Source organism: Phyllostomus discolor, chromosome 4 (genome assembly GCF_004126475.2).
Source record: "Phyllostomus discolor isolate MPI-MPIP mPhyDis1 chromosome 4, mPhyDis1.pri.v3, whole genome shotgun sequence".
Lineage (NCBI taxonomy): Eukaryota > Metazoa > Chordata > Mammalia > Chiroptera > Phyllostomidae > Phyllostomus > Phyllostomus discolor.
In genome coordinates, this window is record NC_040906.2 from 56,325,114 (window position 1) to 56,346,039 (window position 20,926).

At 34.6% G+C, this 20,926-nt stretch overlaps 1 protein-coding gene across 2 annotated transcripts in view; it reads left to right on the forward strand.

The window, feature by feature from the left end:
• GALNT3 (polypeptide N-acetylgalactosaminyltransferase 3) overlaps positions 1 to 20,926 on the forward strand; it is a 66,948-nt gene that overhangs the window by 25,235 nt on the left and 20,787 nt on the right. For both annotated transcript variants that reach the window (XM_036023370.1, XM_028509499.2), the window contains 6 exons: positions 6,714 to 7,337; positions 11,983 to 12,155; positions 16,271 to 16,420; positions 18,083 to 18,317; positions 18,798 to 18,915; positions 20,420 to 20,620. In XM_036023370.1, the coding sequence (XP_035879263.1) occupies positions 6,823 to 7,337; positions 11,983 to 12,155; positions 16,271 to 16,420; positions 18,083 to 18,317; positions 18,798 to 18,915; positions 20,420 to 20,620 (1,392 nt within the window). In that variant the 5' untranslated portion in view covers positions 6,714 to 6,822. The remainder of the gene's footprint in view (positions 1 to 6,713; positions 7,338 to 11,982; positions 12,156 to 16,270; positions 16,421 to 18,082; positions 18,318 to 18,797; positions 18,916 to 20,419; positions 20,621 to 20,926) is intronic.

A 20,926-nucleotide genomic window follows, 5' to 3' on the forward strand; every position in this document is an offset into this window, starting at 1 on the left:
CAATAAAACTTCCTCATCTCATTTATACCAGCATTAATTCCTGAGCCTCATCCAGAAAATTTGAGTCATTCCTGCTTTAAATTTTCTCTCTCCATGTCAAAATAACTTTTCTCAATTTATACTAAGAATATATTTGAAAAATCTGTTCTTGGAGTATTAGGAATTAATAATATGGTTGCCTTTGGTTGGATAAATTAATCTATCATGTGCTAGTTTTGATTTGTTTGAAGTCTGTGACCTAAATCAGTGATTCTCTTTTTTAAATATATTTAATTGATTATGCTAATACAGTTGTCACATATTTTTCTCCCCTTTATTTCCCTCTACCCTGTACCCTCCCTCTCACCATCATTCCCCCACCATAGTTCATGTCCATGGGTCATACATTTAAGTTCTTTGGTTTCTCCATTTCCAATACTATTCTTAACATCCCCTGTCTGTTTTTAAACCTACCATTTATGCTTCTTATTCTTTGTACCTTTTCCCCCATTCTCTCCCCACCCCCTTGCACTGATAACCCTCCATGTGATCTCTATTTCTGTGAATCTGTTCCTGATCTAGTTGTTTGCTTAGTTTGTTTTTCGTTTCTGGTTTTTTTTTTGTTTTGTTTTGTTTTTTAGCTTTGGTTGTTGATCGTTGTGAGTTGTCATTTTATTGTTTGTATTTTTGATCTTCTTTTTCTTAGATAAGTCCCATTAACATCTCATATATTAAGGACTTGGTGATGATGAACTCCTTTAACTTTCCCTTATCTGGGAAACAGTATCTACCCTTCCATTCTAAATGATAGCTTTGCTGGATAGAGTAATCTTGGATGCAGGACCTTGCCTTTCATGACTTTGAATACTTCTTTCCAGCCCCTTCTTAAATCAACTGATAGTCTTATGGGAACTCCTTTGTAGGTAACTGCCTCCTTTTCTTTTGCTGCTTTTAAGATTCTCTCCTTATCATTAATCTCAGGTAATGTAATTATGATGTGCCTTGGTGTGTGCTTCCTTGGGTCCATTTTTGGGGGGATTCTCTGAGCTTCCTGGAAGTCTATTTCCTTCACCAGATTGGGGAAGTCCACCTTCATTATGTTTTTAAATAAGTTTTCAACTTCTTGCTCTTTCTCTTCTGCTTCTAGCACCCCTACGATTTGGATATTAGAACATTTAATGTTGTCCCAGAGGTTCCTAAACCTCTCTTCATTTTTTTGAATTCTTGTTTCTTTATTCTGTTCTGGGTGAATGTTTATTTCTTCCTTTTGTTCCAGCTCATTGATTTGAGTCCCAGTTTCCTTCCATTCATTATTGGTTCCCTGTTCATTTTCCTTATTTCACTTTTCTTAGCCTTCACTTTTTCCTCTATTTTGTAACCACACTCAACCATTTCTGTGAGCACCCTGATTACCAATGTTTTGAAATCTGCATCTGATAGGTTGGCTATCTCTTCATTGCTTAGTTACATTTTTTCTAGAGCTTTGATGTGTTCTTTCACTCAGGCCATATTTCTTTGCCCCAGTGTGCCTGTTACGTAGTAAGGGGCAGAGCCTTAGGTATTCACCAGGGTGGGGCAACCCATGTAGCTGTGTTGTGGCACTGTATGTGGGGAAGGGGTCTGAGAGGGAACTGTGCCACTTGCTCTGCTCTTGGCCTGCCTTCAGTTGCTTCCTGTGCTACACACAAGCAAGTTGGGCCCTTCTGGTGCTGATTCCTGGGTGGGGGTGGTTTTGCATACTTTCTAGGGTCTCTCCAACAATCTCTCCTGTGAGGCTGGGCATTTCTCCTGCTGTGTCAACCCCCACAGTTTTTTCCAGTCAGAAGGTTTGAGGCTTGCAACCAAGATGCAGGTGTAGGTAGATATACTTTGCCTCCTTGCACAACCAAAAGAAGGACAACAACAAATTTAAAAACAAAAAAATAACCAGAACTACCAGATAATAGAACTGTATGGAAGTTTGATAACCAAGGAGTTAAAGAAGAAACATTTATCCATACTGGTAGGAGGGGTGGAGACAGGCAGCTGTGGTGGAGAGGATGCATGGCAGGGTGGTGGCTAAAGAACTGGGAGTAAGCAAGGCAGCAGCTGGCAGAGTGGGCAATCCCACATTTGTGTGCAGATGAACTGGGAGGAACAATGGGAGTGAGACAGACCACACAACCCAGGGTTCCAGCACAGGGAAATAAAACCTAAATCAGTGATTCTTAAACCTGGCTGCACTTTCGAATTATCTGGAGGCCCTACTATAACAAAAGCAGGGTCCAGGCCCTGCCATTAGAACAATTAAATCAAACTCTCTAGACTCTAGAGTCTAGAGGTAGAGCCTAAGGTACTGCATTTTTAAAGACTTTTCCACTAATGTATATCTAGAGTTGAGGACCATTGATGGAAATGCTTAATGTTGAATGTAGCTTTCATTATTGGAAGGCTGATATTGCACATTAGCAGCAGAGGACAAAAAAGGCATGTAAAATCCCTGGAGAATTAAGGTTGGACTTTTCAGGTGATCAGCAATTGCTAAAAGGAGACTATACTTTTCAGAAATAATCTGAAAAGAGCAAAGCCTCATGTTCCTACTTTTGTAGACTTTGCAACTAAAATATCTCAGTCTTTTAATAACCCCATTGTCAAGATCCACAGCCTCACCCTCAATCCTTATTTCCAAAAACATGCTCTGAAAACACATGGGTTTTTTTGTTGTTGTTGTTGTTGTTTTGTTTTAACTTATTTGCCCTGAAAATCTTACATGAGGTGATGTAAGGGAATTTTTATTTTTTTCCTAGATAATCCTCTTGTCTCCTGACATTTAAGGTATCAATTCTCAAGTCTTAAAGACTTTATTTCAGATAACTTTATTTAGAACATCAGGATTTTTAAAAAATATTTTATTTATTGATTTCAGAGAATAAGGACAGGAGGAAGAAAGAGGAAAGTAACATCAATGTGTGGTTGCCTCTTGCATGTCTCCCAATGGGGACCTGACCTGCAACCCAGGCATAAGCCCTGACTGGGAATCAAACCCATGACCCCATGGCTCAAAGGCAAGTGCGCAGTCCATTGAGCCACACAAGCCAGGCAAAACTTCAGGATTTTACATGAGATCTGAGTTTGAATGTGTTGGGGAAATGTTGCTATTCCACTTAAACTAAATGACCTTGACTAAGCTGCTTAATCTACTTGACTCTCTTTGTCAGTAATATGGGAATGGCATAAACTTTACAGGACTATTGGAAGACTAAATGAGAATGTATGTAGTAAGTGTTAAAGTATCAAAGACTTAACATTTAACAAAAATTAACTATTGTTTTTATTATTTCTAATACTAAATTAAATCTTGGTTCTCTTTTACTTTTCTAGTCAACAAACATTTATTGGGTGCCCATTATGTCACCAATATTGTAGTAAGTGACAGAAAACAATCATGACTAAGGGAGGCACATTCCATGTCCTTCATGAGCTTTCCCTGACTCCCGAGCTTGAGACATCCTAAACTAAGACCTACTAATCGAAGGCTTCCCTTAAATAGATGAGCACATGCAATGATCGAATTATTGCCCTATTGATGAAGGACTCCTCTAGTTTATAATTTATTCCTAAAAAGATCTCTTCCAATTACCTTATTAATTTTATCCTTCTTTCTAATTCCCCATGCTAGCCACAAATGATTTCTGGCATAAATGTTTTGGGAAAAGCATCACTGCTATAGAAGGATCCAGTTCTGTCATCTCCCTCTACTACATGGTTACCCTGGACTCTGTTTTGTTCTCTATTGTATTAAGACATCCTAAGGAGACTATCTTATTCCTCTGAAATTTTCAATCTAGCCTACTTTTGGCTACTGAAGAAATCTAGTATCACTAAGTAGCACTTGAGAAGGGGATTTTTAGTGGTTCTCCCAGGGACAGAAAGGAGGGTGAACAGAGGTTGATTTATATCTGTCTATTATCAAGCCATGGTTAGAGAAAAGTGATCAGGTTGTATTTCATAGGTTGGGGACCGTGAATAATATTTTATTTATCGTAATATTTTGCTCATTTTCATCTTCCTGGATTCTCTTACTTAGATCAGATTACTGCCCTGTTAATCTGAAAGCACCTGGATCCTAAGCCTTAGAACCTTGGGGGCATGACTATATCTAGTCTGTTGGAATCTCTACCAGGGTTCATTTCTGGTTTTGCACTAAAGCTTGTTGGACCAGGTCTAATGAAGTTTATTTTTAAAGACCAACCAGCTGTCAGACAATTATCATCTCTCAAGGATAAGATGCAGATTGTAAAATCTAAGTATACTTGACATGGATACTTTATCTGCCAATCTGTTTTCACTTGACTCTTTTTCTTATTTCCCCTGGTCTTTCCAGTTTATTCTTTCTCCTTTCACGCCTTAAATGTAGCTATTTCTCTGCTTTCATTATATAATGTAGGTGAACTCTAATGTACCCTGACACTGGCTCTCCAATTTTCATCTCTAGTGTAGCATTTCTCTCTGATTTTCTCTTCCATCTATCTTTCTTGCTTATGGGAACTTATCTTGGAAATCCTGCTAGCATCTCAAATTTGTCATCTCCAAAATTAAAAAAAAATTATGTCTCCAATTACCACCCCAAATCCATTCTTCCTGTATTCTTTGCCTTTAATGTCATCATTTGACCCCATCTGCCTCCCATTCTCCCCTTTCTCTCACGAAGACCTACTTGATACCACTTCTGGGGCTCTTTTGAATCAGTCTTTTCCGTCCTTAGTGCTTTCTTCATTTTTTGGTATCAATCAATTTTATTGGCACTGAGGAAACTGATTTTTCTAAAGCATAAATATGGTTATGATCCTTCCTTAAAATCACCCAGTTCTTTCCATTTAATCTATTCAGGACATAGTTGGTAGATTCCAAATTTACTTTGTTAACTTGTCTTTAACTGATCACCTAGCCTCACCTCCTACCATTCATACCTGTGCCCTCCTCTTCTGTGGTCCTCAGGATTGACCACAGCTTTTCTTGCTTTTATGCCTTTGCATCAGCCATTCCCTTCCTATCCTCTCTCTTGTCCACCTGCCTAAAATTTGCTTGTCTTGCAAGACTCTGCTCAGTGATGCTGTCTCTGGGAAATTTTCCCTGACATTTCTCCTTACTCTCTATGTTGCTTTCTTAGGCTCCTGTCATAGCACATATCATGCTGCCTTTTGGTTGCCTAGAAATGTCATACTAGTTGTTGCTCCTTAAAAGTAAGAGGTATCTATAATTTTATAGTCTCATCTTAGCAAAACAATTGACACATAAGAAATTACACAATAATTGTGTGGTTCTCAAACTCCTTGCATTATGTCTTCAAACAATGCATAAAGTTCAGAGGAGGGCATTTTAATCTTTACGTCAGGCTCTTAAAGCCACCAAAGTTCAGAAATACTGGCACCTCATTTTTATGAGCAAAATAACACATAATTGAGGTGTTCTCTGGAGCCAGTGTCCATTCCATACCAGAAAAAATATAGAGCAGTCTGATTAGAAGTAGTATATAGAATTAAGTGTGCTTGTTCTGCCATTTTTGTCTATTCAGCTTAAAATTTCTTGCTAAATGCCAGAGACTCTATCTTAAAACTTGGTTTGCCTATTTTAAATTTAGTGATAACTTTGGAAGAGAAACTGAATAAAGTGTCAAAGTTAGTTTTCACTTCTATAAGTGACATTTTCCTTAAAATATGCTTGGGGAGGGCAGGCTTTTAGGGAAGACATAAGACAGAACAATTGCTTGTTCCATAGGGGTAACCCTTTACCCCTACAAATTGTATGGTATGTCATTGTGTATTAAAACCCCTCACATTATATTTTTAAAGCATCATGAAGAAAATCAACCCTCATCGTGATTTAGCCTGTTATCAATGTCCTCCCCTCTCCCCCTTTCTTTTGCTCCTGGTGGCCTGTATTAGTGTTTAGTAAACATGTTGCTCTGTTCTTAAGGTCAACAGTAAGCAGTATTTTATCAGGCCAAATATTGCTTTTATAACTTGATCTCTCTTGCCTCTTTAGAGATACTACAAGTAAAGCTTAATACCATTTTCTTTTTGCTATTAGATTTCGTATTTGTATGATGTATTTTTGTATTTGAAAATGGCTATTTTATAACAACAGATGCTCTTAATTTTCTAGTCTTTATTGGTTCTGTCAGAATTCACAAGTACAGTACTATCAGTTCAGCAAATCTGGTAGAATTCCAGCTTGTTGGAGATGCTGTTTTTTAATATTAATTGGTTTAGTTGGAGTAAAGGTTCATAGGTTATAGACAAACTTCATAAAATAAAAGGCAATATTTTGAATGAATGACGGGTAGTACCTGTCAATATACTTTTGTTTTCTTATGAATTCCTGCTTTCTTTGTAATCAGTTTAGTGAAGTCCTTTGGCCCCTTGATGGTCAAGTTAAGATACCTGCTTTTTAGACTCAAAATATACTTATAAAAATACTTTTATGCATAGTATATAATAGCTGTTTGCCAGAGTTAAGGGAAATAGCTACTGGACATAAATCCCTAATACTTTATAGTCCTAGTAGACTGTAATTAACTATAGCAATTGTGGTCTTCTAAAGTGTAATTTCCCTGAGGGCAAGATATCTTTGTATTTTTGTTAACAGTAAGAGTATGTTTGTAGCTCCTTTTCAGTTGTTGGTGGAATGAATGAATGGAACCATGCTGATAGGAATGAAAAACTACTAATGTCATCTATCATTTCTGTTTATAGGTATTACCATTTAATGAAATCTTCTTGCCAGCAAATCTATGATAAAAAATATAAGTAGAAGAAGAAACTATAACTGTTATTTGTCAAGTGACAAGCTTTCAATGTCAGAATGGCTCACCTAAAGCGGCTAGTGAAATTACATCTTAAAAGACATTACCATAAAAAGTTCTGGAAGCTTGGTGCAGTAATTTTTTTCTTCATAATATTTTTGATTTTAATGCAAAGAGAAGTAAGTGTTCAATATTCCAAAGAGGAATCAAGGATGGAAAGAAACATGAAAAACAAAAACAAAATGCTTGATTTAATGTTAGAAGCTGTAAACAATATTAAAGATGCAATGCCAAAAATGCAAATAGGAGCACCTGTCAGGCAAAACATTGATGCTGGTGAGAGACCCTGTTTGCAAGGATATTATACAGCAGCAGAACTGAAACCCATTCTTGACCGCCCACCTCAGGATTCTAATGCACCTGGTGCTTCTGGTAAAGCATTCAAGACAGTAAGTCTAAGTATTGAAGAACAGAAAGAAAAAGAACGTGGAGAAGTAAAACACTGTTTTAACGCTTTTGCAAGTGACAGGATTTCTTTACACCGAGATCTTGGACCAGATACTCGACCTCCTGAGTATGTGGAAGAATATTCATTGTCTCCTCTTTATCATCAGGGTTTGCAGGGGAGGGCCTTCAGCTAAGGAAATTGCTTGTTCTTTAGGCACTCTAAGAAAAAAAATCAATTACCATTTGTTTAATCAAGGTTTTTTGTTTATTATTATTTACATCAAATAATATATGTATTCTTGGTGAGGCATTGCAAATTTGAAAAGTTATTGTCTTAGAAATTAGAAAATTGAATTCTATATCTGACATCTATGGAATCACAAGTAACTTCTTTATTCTGAAATGCTGTAGTTTTCTCATTAGTTAAGGAAGAAATATGAGAAAATTTTTATGGAAAATGTAAGAGATGGAGGAGTATATGACTGTAGAACAGAAATGATAAAAAAATAAGTGCCAAGATTTTGGAGCTGTTAGATAACAATATGTTATGAATTAAGTCGCAGACCTTGTGGTTATTCTTCGTGCTATAATTATATTTCAGAATGACCCTGTGTCTTGTAACCTTTCTTTTAAGGGACAATATTGTTATTATTACTGATTCAAATGTGATTCTCCAGAGTTTTGTTGAGTAAGTCCTGGTATTACAGAGTTGTCTCCTTTCAGCTTCTGAGAGGCCAGCCTTGCTTTTTATTGTGACTTGTCTACATGTTTATTTCAAGAATACAGTATTTTGATTAAGATTTCCCCCAGCTTCTACTATCCTGGCTGTTTGTCCTTTGTTAACTATTTTGTTATCGTTGAGTCAGTGTTCAGGTGCTCTATTTGAACTGAAAATGAATTTCCAGCACTTTCAAACCATCTGTAGATTTGTTAAAAGTTTAAGACAGACAAACTGTAAGCAGACAATGCCTGCATACTTTGATATCTGGTTATAATAAAATTATATTTGGAAGTAAACCTGAAGAAAGGAACTTTGGTAGATTTAGGTCTATTGCTTCACTCTTATTTTTCTAGATTTATGATCAGATTATAAACCCTGCTCCAACTGTGAATCGCTCAATGTTGAAGTTATGTAGATTAGGTTTTTGCTGCTGTATTCTAATCTGTGTCATTCAAGGTTAAGTTGCTTATAATTCTTAAATGAATGTGTAAATCAACAAATGGATATCTATAAAGTATTCTAGCTGTTATAACAGGGCACAATTTTTTTTTACATTAGTAGGTTAAAACACAGTATTGTACATTACTGATTTGGGGAGAGGTCTTGGTTAAGAAGCAATTCACACCACAAATGAAGAAGCATGATGCTTATTCTTTGACATGACAATCAGTGTCAGCTCAAGATAAGCTTTTGTTTCTCCCAATATAACATTATAAAGCTATAGGAATATTCAATAATGTCAATCATTAAGTAAGGTGAGAAATAACTAAGTGCCTTTTTTCTGTGAAGATTAATACTTTCTTTAAAATGTTTTTAAAGAAAATGCTTTTATTGTTGTTCAATTACAGTTATCTCCATTTTTCTCTCATTGCTCTCTTCTGCCCTGCCCACCCCTTCCCTTCCACATTCATTCCTTCCCCACCATACCCCCCCATTGTTCTTGTCCACAGGTCCTTTATATACATGTTCCTCAACTTGACACTTCTCTTTCTTTCCCCATTACCTCCTTGCTCCCTCTCCTCTGGTCACTGTCTGTTTGTTCTTTATTTCCATGTCTCGGGTTATATTTTGCTCACTTGTTTATTTTGTTGATTAAGTTTCACTTATAGGTGAGATCATATGGTATTTGTCTTTCACTGCCTGGCTTATTTCACTTAGCATATAATATACTCCAGTTCCATCCATGCTGTCCTAAGAATAGGAATTCCTTCTTTCTTTCTGCTATGTAGTATTCCATTTTGTAAATATACCACAGGTTTTTGATCCACTCACTTACCGATGGGCATTTAAGCTGTTTCCAGCTATTGTAAATAATGCTGCTATGAAATACTGTCTTACTTTAAATTTAACCTCTTTCAGCAAAAAACACATTTTCTGAAGAATTCCTAATCTTCTTGCTCACTAGAAATTTAGATCCAGTTTCTCCTCAAGCCAGATGGCCATGTGACTGATTAACTAATTTTCTATATGCTAAATTTTTTAAATGGTTTGGAAATATGCACTGACTTTGACAAGTTATTTAATTTCACTATTTTAAATGACTTGTGAAACAGGTTTTAAAACATAAGTTTAACATCAAAATTGTTTCAGGATAAATGAAAGTAAGGTTTATGAAATCATATTATGAAATTTTACTACCACTTGCATTAATGATATTACATAACACTTTTACTTGATATTAGTGTTTATCAGTTAAGCAAATAAATCCTAGCTTAAACTGAGGGAAAGCCTTATAAGATTAGAATGATAACATTTTATTAGTGTGAATTTCTGTGAAGTTTTAGACTCTAAATCTTCAAAACTTTTTTGTAATTCTTGATTAATATTATATTAGTCACATGGCAAATAAATGTAGGGAAACATTTTTTTTAAATTCTGAAAATCTCTCCAGCAAATGTTTATAAGACAAATCCTTAAGATTACCTTTTTTCTTAAAAAAAGGAAATGCTATAATATGGAGTTGTTCATAATTTTTTAACTTATAGTTTATGTTGGTTTATACACCTTCAAAGATTCAAGTTTATACTTCGTCATTTGTCACTGTGTAATTAAGTGTACATATGAATAGGTAGTTTCTGTTTGGACATTATTTTTAATTTATAGTTTTTCTAAAATTCAATTTAGAATAAATCATTTTCTTTTGTCTACCAATGAGCTTGAATGTGATTATTTGTTTCTGATCCTGTATATATATTACACTTTGAAATAACAAAGTGCTAGAGAGCAAAGTCACTTCCACCCAGTCACTTCCTCTTTTTTCTACTCACTTGTGTTGACACCCTTTCAATACTCCATTCCCAGTCTAATTCCTTTTTCAGCACTACAAATATTCCACTCTAAAGACTTCCTCTCAGAAGAGAATCTAAAACACATCTGCATTGAGGTCTGGATATAAAAGTAATTAATGAGAATTTATAGGATATCTCTTTATTAGGGCAGCAGTCCCGGGCTCCTGGTACTATACTGGAGGCTCTGGTTTCCGCATGGGCCCTGGCAGAGCAACTGAAGTGTTCTGGGCCCTTATCTCCATGAGTGAATGATTTACTTTCTTCTCTTTGGATTAGAACAGCACTATTTGATTGTTCACACACTTATTTATAAGTGCCTTTTGACTCTATGGGAGAATTTTGTAATCTGTTGTCTGAAATTATACAACCACTTATGGTTTTTAAGTGAACTTAAACTTTTTTTATTTATCTTTACCATAGACCACACATGCTTTATGTTCCAAGTTCACTCTGTTTGGTTTTACAATGTTTTGAAGCCCTGTCCTACACATTATTTCATTTGATTGTCACCTTAACTCAGTAGGCCAGGGGGCTGGGGTCAGCTCTAGTCTCAAAGCCTGGAGGCTATACAGGTCCACCCATACCCCAGTGCTTCATATGAAGATTATTTTCACTAAGGAAGTGAACTAAGATGCCATTGATTATAATACTGTTATCAAAATGGATTAAAGATCAATTTATAACTAATGTTTATACCTAATGAGTAACACAGTGCCATTAATCAGTTATAAAAAACTAGAATCTCTGTCCTTGTGCCTATCAGTGTTATATGTGGCAACAGAGGCACAAGACTTTTTTTTTAAGATTTTATTTATCCATTTTTAGAGAGAGGAAGAGAGGGAAAGAAATGTTAATGTGCAGTTACCTCCCACATTCCTCCACCCCTGCCCTGGGGACCTAGGACCTGGCCCCGCAATCCAGGCATGTACCCCAACTGGGAATTGAACCAGTAACACGGGGCCCGCAGGCTGGCACACAATCCACAGAGCCACACAGGCCAAGGATAGAGGCACAGGACTTTTAACATAGATTTAGGACTTTTATTTTAGATTTCTAAATATTTTTTAAAGAAATATATAAAATGCTAAATCTCATTTAATTAAACAATAGCCTGGATTATTGAAATAAAATCTTTACAAGAATGGATATAGCATGTGGTAGGAACTTAAGTTTCACTGAATGATGACAATAGTAAGAAAATAAGTTTATAGTAAGCTGTATTTTCCTTTTTGGTTCAAATATAGATTAAGTAAACTGATTAAATAAATTTGGAAAATATTACACACTTAGAAAGTATCAAATTTAAGATAATCAATACAAAGATAAATATTCATTTAATAAAATAGCAGTTTTAAAAATTTTAAATGAAAAATTATGATTTCTACAAGGAAGGAGAAACACTTGGTTTTCATTTGACCAATTACAAGCATTTGCCATTTTTACAGTTGTCTCACTTGTACATTATTTTCCTTATTTAAAATGTTATTTGTTTAAAATTATATTGTAGAGAATGTTTACTATAGTGTGTTCTAATCTTTGACATGTAATCCATATCAATGGGCATGATCTCTGGGTGAGTGGTCTGCTTGTGAAATATTTTGTTTTGATCTACCTAAATTTATATAGCATTAAGATCATCTTATGCAATTAAAACAAACACTATTCACTATCATTTCTACAGTGAATAAAGTTAAATAATAATTTTGGTAATGGTATAGCTGAAAAAGTAGTAAAATTTATAATTGTTCTTCGACTTTTTCTAGATGTATTGAACAAAAATTTAAGCGCTGTCCTCCCCTGCCTACCACCAGTGTCATAATAGTTTTTCATAATGAAGCGTGGTCCACGCTGCTTAGGACTGTCTACAGTGTGCTCTATTCTTCACCCGCCATACTGCTGAAGGAAATCATTTTGGTGGATGATGCTAGTGTAGATGGTAAGAAAGCACATGCAAATTAGATTGTTTCCCAAATCCATATGGTGTTGTTTAAGGTCTATTTAGTTATATTATACTCTCTGAATACCATTTCAGAGCTTGAATAAAATAGCTTGGATGGTATATATAGTAGATGAAAGCAAAATCCATGAATATGAATACCATGGGTATTCCATGGGTATTCATATTCACATATTTTATTCTTCAGTAATGTATGAAACATCACTATTCATAACTTTGTAGCCCTTGATGTAACACTTTTATTGTAAGGCACAGTAGTTAAGAGCATAGACATGAGCCTCAGCCCAGGCTACCTTGGCGTGAATCCCTGCTCTGGTCCTAACCAGCTGTGTGACATGGGTAAGTTATTTAACCCCGCTATGCTTCAGTTTCACTATCTGTAAAATGGGAAAAATGCCACATTTCATCAAATTGATTGTATGATATGTCATTTGTTTATAAACCACTAGTATAAAAAGCTCTCACCACCAATTAAACTAAGATGCCATTGATTATAAGAATTATTCAATTGTGCAACTTAGAACTGAGGAAATCCATAAATAGTACATAATTCCTAGGGTTGTTTTGAAGACTAGATAAGTTAATATAAATAATATGTAATTAATAATATAAATGAGTAGTTAAAAACCACTAATTGGTCACCACATCCTATTTTATTTTGGCTATTAAATTTTCCAATATTGTTAACAAAGTTAGCGAAATTCTTTAATGCATTGCCACTTAAAATCACAAGTCAAGAAGCAGTTACTAAATTACACATTTTAAATTGGAATCACAAGGCTGATCTGACAAGTACGGCAATTTTCTGTACACCAATTTTCAAACATTACAAGCATTTTAAATACCAAACAGATATAGATTATTTCAATGATTACAAAACTATTCCCGAGTGAGCCCTGACTGGGAATTGAACCAGTGACCCCTGGCCCGCAGGCCAGCACACGATCTACTGAGCCACACAGGCCAGGGCTAAAGGAACAGGACTTTTAGAGTTTGGAGCCAGATTTCTTAAGGTCAAACTCCAGTTCCAACACTCATTGGCTGTTTACTCATCTTTAAAATTGGGTTGATATTCTTTCATCAATTCCAAAACAACATCTGTGGTCAGATAAACCATTACTTTATGTACTATGAGAAAAAAAAAGACATTGCATATTAAGTGACATTATCGTATGATTATATCTTGAGACTTCAGAAATGGGAATAAGCGAATAAAGCATGAAATTATTAACCTATTTCTAATATACAATTTATTTAAATATTTCTGTATATCTGAACATTCCTATGACTTGAAAATAAAAGCTTTTGAGGGAATTAAAATTATGTTCTCCAGTTAAATTAGCATCTAGGTAGAATAAGGTTGCCTATCACAGGGAGATTTTGACCAGGATGTGAGACATACTCCCCAAAGGGGAAGTTTTATAATTCATGTCTCCGACACTTCATGCAAATCTCTGGTCTGAATCCTTAATCCCCTTACCCAGGCTGCGTTACCACTCAGTTGTAATCAACTAATTTATTTACTACTTGATCTGTTCTGAACTTATTCTTTCCATTTGGACTTCAGTCCATAGAGTGTAAGTGACATCCGATTAACTTCTGCACACCCTTATATGTTTTACCTTAAAAAAAAAAAAAAAAAAAAGCTTTGTCTAAGATATTTTTTCCCTCTTTGGTTTCTTAAACTTTATTTTCAGAGACGAATTTATTTTGCTTGATTTTTCAAGTAGTGAGAAAATAGGGGTACAGTAATGCAGTTACTTTTTGTAATCCTTCAGTTGAAGGAAACTTTTTTATTTAATTGCACAAAGAAAATTAATAGAATTAAAGGAAATCAGAATGGATATCAGAAAGTGATATCCATTCATAATCTTCCTGTTTCAATCATTTTTGTATTTTCCTTTTTTAATCACTATCAAAATAAATATAGAATGTTTGTCTAGTTATACCCATGTCAGAAATACAGTTTTGAATTCTAATATTGTCACATAACATCAAGTCATTTCTTTTACCTTTAAAACTTTATTTTTTAATGACAATTATGAGCTAGATGCATTTTACTTAATCACTTATTTTTATTCACACCATATTACTGTACGTTACAGAGCAATGGATATTGTTGTACTTCTGTTATTTTTCTTCTTTTGAATTACATCTTTGAGTAGGTTATAAGTAGACCTACTTAATCAAAAGGGTCTGAATATTTTTATAATTTTTATAGCAGTTAACAATAGATTTGGAACAGTTCTCTTGGCGAGGGCTGTCTTTCATACTGGCATAGTGTGTCTCAATGAATCAGACAAAGAGCTATCTAATGAAAACCCACAGTGGAAAATGTGTCACTCACTACTTGTCTTAAGGCGTTGTGCAGTAGAAACCACAGTCCCTGATTTCAGCTGGCTTAGGGAAAAGCAGCATAAAAATGGGGATAATCAAGTAACAGATATAGTTAAATACCAATGACAGCAAAACAGAAGATAATCAACATTTATGTGCATAGGCCCCATCTAAAAGGCTTTAGTTGTCTCTCATTTTATCCTTCCAACAACGTCTTGTGAGAGTCAATCCTATTATCCCCATTTTATAGATAAAGAACCTGAGTTACCAAAAGGTAAAATAACTTGCCCAAAATCACACAGCTAAAAGTAATGGTGCTATAAATTGAACCCAGGAGGTCTGATTTCATAGCTTTGTGTTCTAAACCTCAAAAAAATCAGGGTGTAGATGGGGATTAAATTTAGGGGGCAGGTAAGAATTCATAGGAAGTTTGAAAGATGTGGGTAAATAAAAATGTAAATTAAATTCCAACAATTTATTGGGCCATTTCTTGAAGGAATCTGTAGTGACTCTGTTTTTTAAAAAAATCCACATTAATACCTTTGAAATGTTTTTATAAGTTTCTATTTCACAAATCTATCATTAAAGCAGGGATGTCCATAATTATATTTTAATACAAATTACAATTGTGCATGTTGTCTGAGGCAAATATTACTCTGAGGCAACAATATTTAGATTTGCTTTTCCTCAAAAATTGTTCCTAGACTCTCACTTCCTTTATGAATGTTTAAGTTTTGAATAAGCAACTCTGTTATCTGCACCACTGAAGAACTAAAAAAACATATAATCACAAATGAAGCCATCTACATTTGCTTCTGAAATCTGGCAGAAAGAACATCTACCATAGCACATTTATGTTCTCAATATTCCCTAATCTTTCTGAGGTTATTCTATGGGCCTGAGAAGCCCACTGGAAGAATTGCATTTATATTCAACAAGAAATCAAAATTTAGTGATGAGAACCAGGCCTAAGAAATTGTTTAAAAATATGAACACTTGACTGACTTGATTAATGTTTTCTTTTACCTACTTCTTAACCCTTGCTTATAATGTATCTCATCCAAAATGGAATATTGAATACCTTAAAATTATATATCTATTATTAAAATTTTTTCTATTTTTAGCTTCATTCCTCATTTACATGCTCCATTATTCTTTCATATTTTTACTGGAAAAAATTCTGTGTCAGAAGACTAAAGCTTTCAAAAATTTTCTGCTGATTCTGTAGAAATATTCCCAAATTGCTGTAGAACTGGACTTTCTTATGTACTTTTTGCTCAATGTTTTGGTCTTAAGTTCTTTTGATCACTGTCTAAGTATAAGATAATCCTTCTGATACTTGGCATTTTTCTTAAAATTTCTAAAAATCAGTAACAATTTTAAAAAGCATCAAATATCTTTTTGGCCAGCTTTAGTTTCTTTACTCCCTTAGTTAATTTTCTCTAAATAAATCTTCTGAACTCCTGGCATTCACTCCATTTGAAGTCTCTCATTTTCCCCCAAATTATTGATATGGCATATACAGAATATGTGTTACAATGTTATATTTCACAGTAATTCAGAAGTTAAGATTTGTCATATATAGCTTTTTGTTCAATAAAGAATTAAAGATAAAATTTTCATCTTAATGGAAGAATGTATGTAACTGTTAAGATTGTCAATGTAGAGATATTATTGCCCTGTAGTTTCTTTATTAGCTTTCATATCACCTGAAAAAAACTTAAGAAGAGTTAATCTTGATTTGTTTTTTCTTACAGAGTACTTACATGATAAACTAGAGGAATATATAAAGCAATTTTCTATAGTAAAAATAGTCAGACAAAGAGAGAGAAAAGGTCTGATCACTGCACGGTTGCTAGGAGCAACGGTAGCAACAGCTGAAACGCTCACATTTTTAGATGCTCACTGTAAGTATAAATGTGCAGACACAGTTGTAACATTTTTCCTCCCCCAATCCCCTAATTTAAAAGGTAAGGAAGCTTTTTCTTTAGATGCCTAATTGCATTTTCTTTAACATCATTTTTAACTGGTGATTATAGGAATTGACAGCCCAAGCAGATTATAGCTCTGCCTAGACCCTTCCTTTCACTTATGCAAATTTCTTACCTTCTTTGTGATCAAGGCTCCTCAGCTTTAATGTTTTCCAGTAACCAGCTTCCCAAGCTAGTTATCCTTCCCCGGGATTTTTTTCATATACTCATTCTGTTAAAAAAAGAAAAAAGAAAAAGTGCAGTAGTATTTTTTTTTCTTGTTCTTGACTCCCACACTTTAAAACAAGTGAAAGTTTGTTTAAATGTAGTCAACCTTATCCTTAAACTTTGTCCCTGTACTAGCAGTTTTAAGGTGCATATTTCAGTTCTTCCCCCTGCCCCAGAGATTCACACACTCCCCCTCCCAGCTTCTGCTGTTTCTCCCATGAAGATTGTCGGCTTTTGTTGCTGCTGGGATTTTTTTCCTCTCTATTTTAACGTGGTTTTTTTTTTCAGTTTCAATTATTTTAAATAAAGTATTTGGAAGGTGTTTAAGAGTCAATGTTTAATGTACACGTTAGGTATTACTAAAATGTCCCTTTGTCCCTTGAGCCGTAAGTTTGCTGAGTGTTAACTTTTTCTATAAGTGTTTAGCTTTTAATTTGCCAGCCCTTGGTTGTGTTTAACCCAGCAAATGATACTGAGTTTACACTAATTCTCACAATAAGGTTGTGGATTTTCTGGAGTCTCTTTACAACTAACACATCCAATATTCTTTTACTACCAGCCACTTAAAAATGAAGAGAGATAGAAGGTAATCCAAAAGAGGTGATTTTAAAAGGAAATGGTCCATTCTCCAGTGTTCCCTCTCTTGGTCTAAAGTTGCAATAATGTCAGACTGGGCATTCTTCCCCTCCAGGAAAAAGTGTTTGATGTTTCTCCTGGACTGTGACAGCCGAACTCCCCTTGATGGGAACCCTGAGTAGGAGGACTGCACATGCCGGCATCTCCTGAACTCTGTGTTTTGTGAGACAGCCTGGCCTGGAACCAGGGCTCAGATTTTCATAGCATTCCTTTGCTCTACTTTACATTAAGGCTGGTACAGCTTTGCATGGTCCTTTTCCAACTGCTAAAATCAGAATATTCTGACTCTTTAATTTACTTTCTCCTAACATCCAGTCAGAGAAATGAAAATTTTGATTACTATTTTTTACTCAGGGAGACAAGTTTAAATAAGTCAGAACACATTTGGAGCTAGGTGGTATGGATCAGCAAAAAGTTATTATTGACTGATGGCCCATTAGAAAGAGAAACACCTCATCTGAAACTTCAATATACCAGTATCATTTTTGCTGCCTTTTAAAAGTGATAAACAGATCATTATCTGTAGGAAAGCTTTCCTAACGATGCTGAATCTTGCTTTACTTTTTAAAATCTTACCCTGATCTCCTCACAAGAAACCTTTAAGAAATCTCGCCCTTTATAAATGTTCAGAACACAAATGACTTCATTTTCATTTCTCTGTAAACCTATTTCCCCAAAACAAAAGAGAAACCCTGAATGTCTTCAATAAATTAATTAGAATTGTGTTCCTTCTAGGTGAGTGTTTCTATGGCTGGTTAGAACCTTTGTTGGCCAGAATAGCTGAAAACTACACGGCCGTTGTGAGTCCGGATATTGCATCCATAGATATGAATACATTTGAATTCAACAAACCTTCTCCTTATGGAATTAACCATAACCGAGGAAATTTTGACTGGAGCCTTTCATTTGGCTGGGAAGCACTTCCTGATCATGAGAGGCAAAGAAGGAAGGATGAAACCTACCCAATTAAGTAAGATGATTGTTCACAAAGTCTTATATATATAGTTCAATTATTTGAATATGTATGTGCACTTTGCATTTTACAGTAATTGCCTCCACAGTAATTCACCCTAACAAAATGCAGAACACACACATTCTATATGTAGGGAATAGAGAATTCATGTATATATGTACTTACACATAATGTTACTGAGTAAGAAGTAGAATTAGGTGAGCTCTTATGCCTCCTTCCTAATTATTACTTAAGAATATTTAAGCTTGGTTAGAAGATACTTAATAATTTTACTCTATTGGGAAAGGATACTTAAAGTATCTGCTCTCCAACTTGACTTTAAATCTAGAATTTTCAGTTTTTATTAATCTATGAAAGAACTTTGAAATTGGGATTGCTCTTTGATATGTTTGTGAATTTGATTCACTTTCTCTTTAAATATGTTATTTTTTCTTATTTGGTATCGATCATAAAGTTGGACAATGGATTGTTTTTCAGAACACCCACTTTTGCAGGAGGTCTTTTTTCCATATCAAAAGAATATTTTGAATATATTGGAACTTATGATGAAGAAATGGAAATCTGGGGAGGTGAAAATATAGAAATGTCTTTCAGAGTAAGTTTATAAACATTGCATACATGTTAAACAATGAGATATATTTTGTTCTAATTGGCTGATACAGATTACCATGGATATACGCTGTCTTTAGTTTTTGTGCTTTCTAAAATTAAGTTGCTAGGACTTTTAGCATAGGATGTTTCCTTTTAAAGTGTAATTTAATATATTTATTCATTGCTGCCAATGTAACAAGAAGAATCAGTTAAATGCCTGTGTCCAGGCAATGACACCAATTAATGCACTTGCAGCTACTGAATTCCAGCCAAGATAAATATAATTAAATCCAGTGCTTCAGGAAATAAGTTGATTATCGAGGGAGTCAGAATGAAAAAATCCCCACATTTATATATAATTTTAAAGGACATTGAACTCAACTCTTTGGATTATATGAGGTTTTCTTTTTCCCCTCCCTATACATATGAAAAGTTAATATGAGAAACAAAACAAAGGTTTTGGATGGTCTCCACATGTACTTACTTGATTTTATGAATTCATTGGCTGTAATGACTTTGTCATTCATTTTTTATCCCCTAGGCAGGAATGTAGTGGAAAAATAACTGAACTAGGAGTTAGAAGATTTAAGTTTTGGCTCAGAATCCATCACATAATGGCAGTGACGATCTTAGCCAAGTTTGAACTGCTTAAAGCCAGGGATCTTGTTTTATTCATTTCAAGTATTCCCAACCCCTAACACATGTTAGATCTCAAGCACAGTTTGTTGACTTGAACATATCACTGAGTTTTCTCATTTGTTTAAAAGAGAGGGGAAAAAGGGGAGAATACGATCACTTGCCCTAGTACTAGCACAGACTATTAAACATGACTTTATTTTAGATGTTTTGCTTAGTGACCATTTGTGGCAGAGTTGATTGTCAAGATATTTAACTGAATAGGTATTGAGTTAATGATTTGCCATTTTATTTGGAGTTAACGCAGGGAAATTTTCTTGACTATCTCTAAATAGTTAGGGGTTTTTTTTTTGTTTGTTTATTTTACAATGACCAATTACTTTATAAGTTTAATAGATTTTACTTTGGTAATAATGGCAATCTGGAATTGTGTTCTTACCTAAAATTTGAATAAACAAGGGATAAATAGAGTGTGAGTTCACTTACTCAACAACTGCGACTTCATCCCATAGAAGACTGTTGTTCAAGTGAAGTAACTATACAAGTTGCATAAGACGGAAGTCAAATGCAGAAGAGCCTTTGCTCTTCTGTGTATATTACAGAGTTTGCATAATTATTTGACAAAAATTTGGGATTCATTTTTATGAAAGATCTGAAATCTGTATTTTGTTAAATTTCTAAAAATATGCTTTTGTCAACTTTAGTATACCATTTAATAAAATTGTTCTTTATATTTAAGAACTTGAGCTGTGAAGTTGTGATAAACCTCTTTTCTATATTTTGCTTTTATTAATATCTTAAAGGTGAACTTAAAGCAACACTTTGATTTTCCTATAATACTGTAAATTTAAACAAATATCATTAATTATCAGGTATGGCAATGTGGTGGGCAGTTGGAGATTATGCCTTGCTCTGTTGTTGGACATGTTTTTCGCAGCAAAAGCCCTCATACCTTTCCAAAAGGCACTCAGGTGATTGCTCGTAACCAAGTTCGCCTTGCAGAAGTCTGGATGGATGAATACAAGGAAATATTTTATAGGAGAAACACAGATGCAGCAAAAATTGTTAAACAGGTGGGTTAAAGATAAATAATTAAATTACAATACAAATTCACTTCCAAGTTCACATGTTCTTTCACTTATCTGAGTCAACTCAAATACAAAATTATTTTTAATATAACCTTTATCATATTTTTTCCATTACCATTTAATCCGCTTATACCCTCTCCTGCCAGTAATCACCACACTGTTGTCCATGTCCATGAGTCTTTTTCCTTTTTTCTCAATCTCTCCACTTCCTCAGGCACCGCTCCCCACTACTAGCTGTCATCCTGCTCTCAATCTATGAGTCTGTCCCCATTTTCCTTGTTCAGTTTGTTC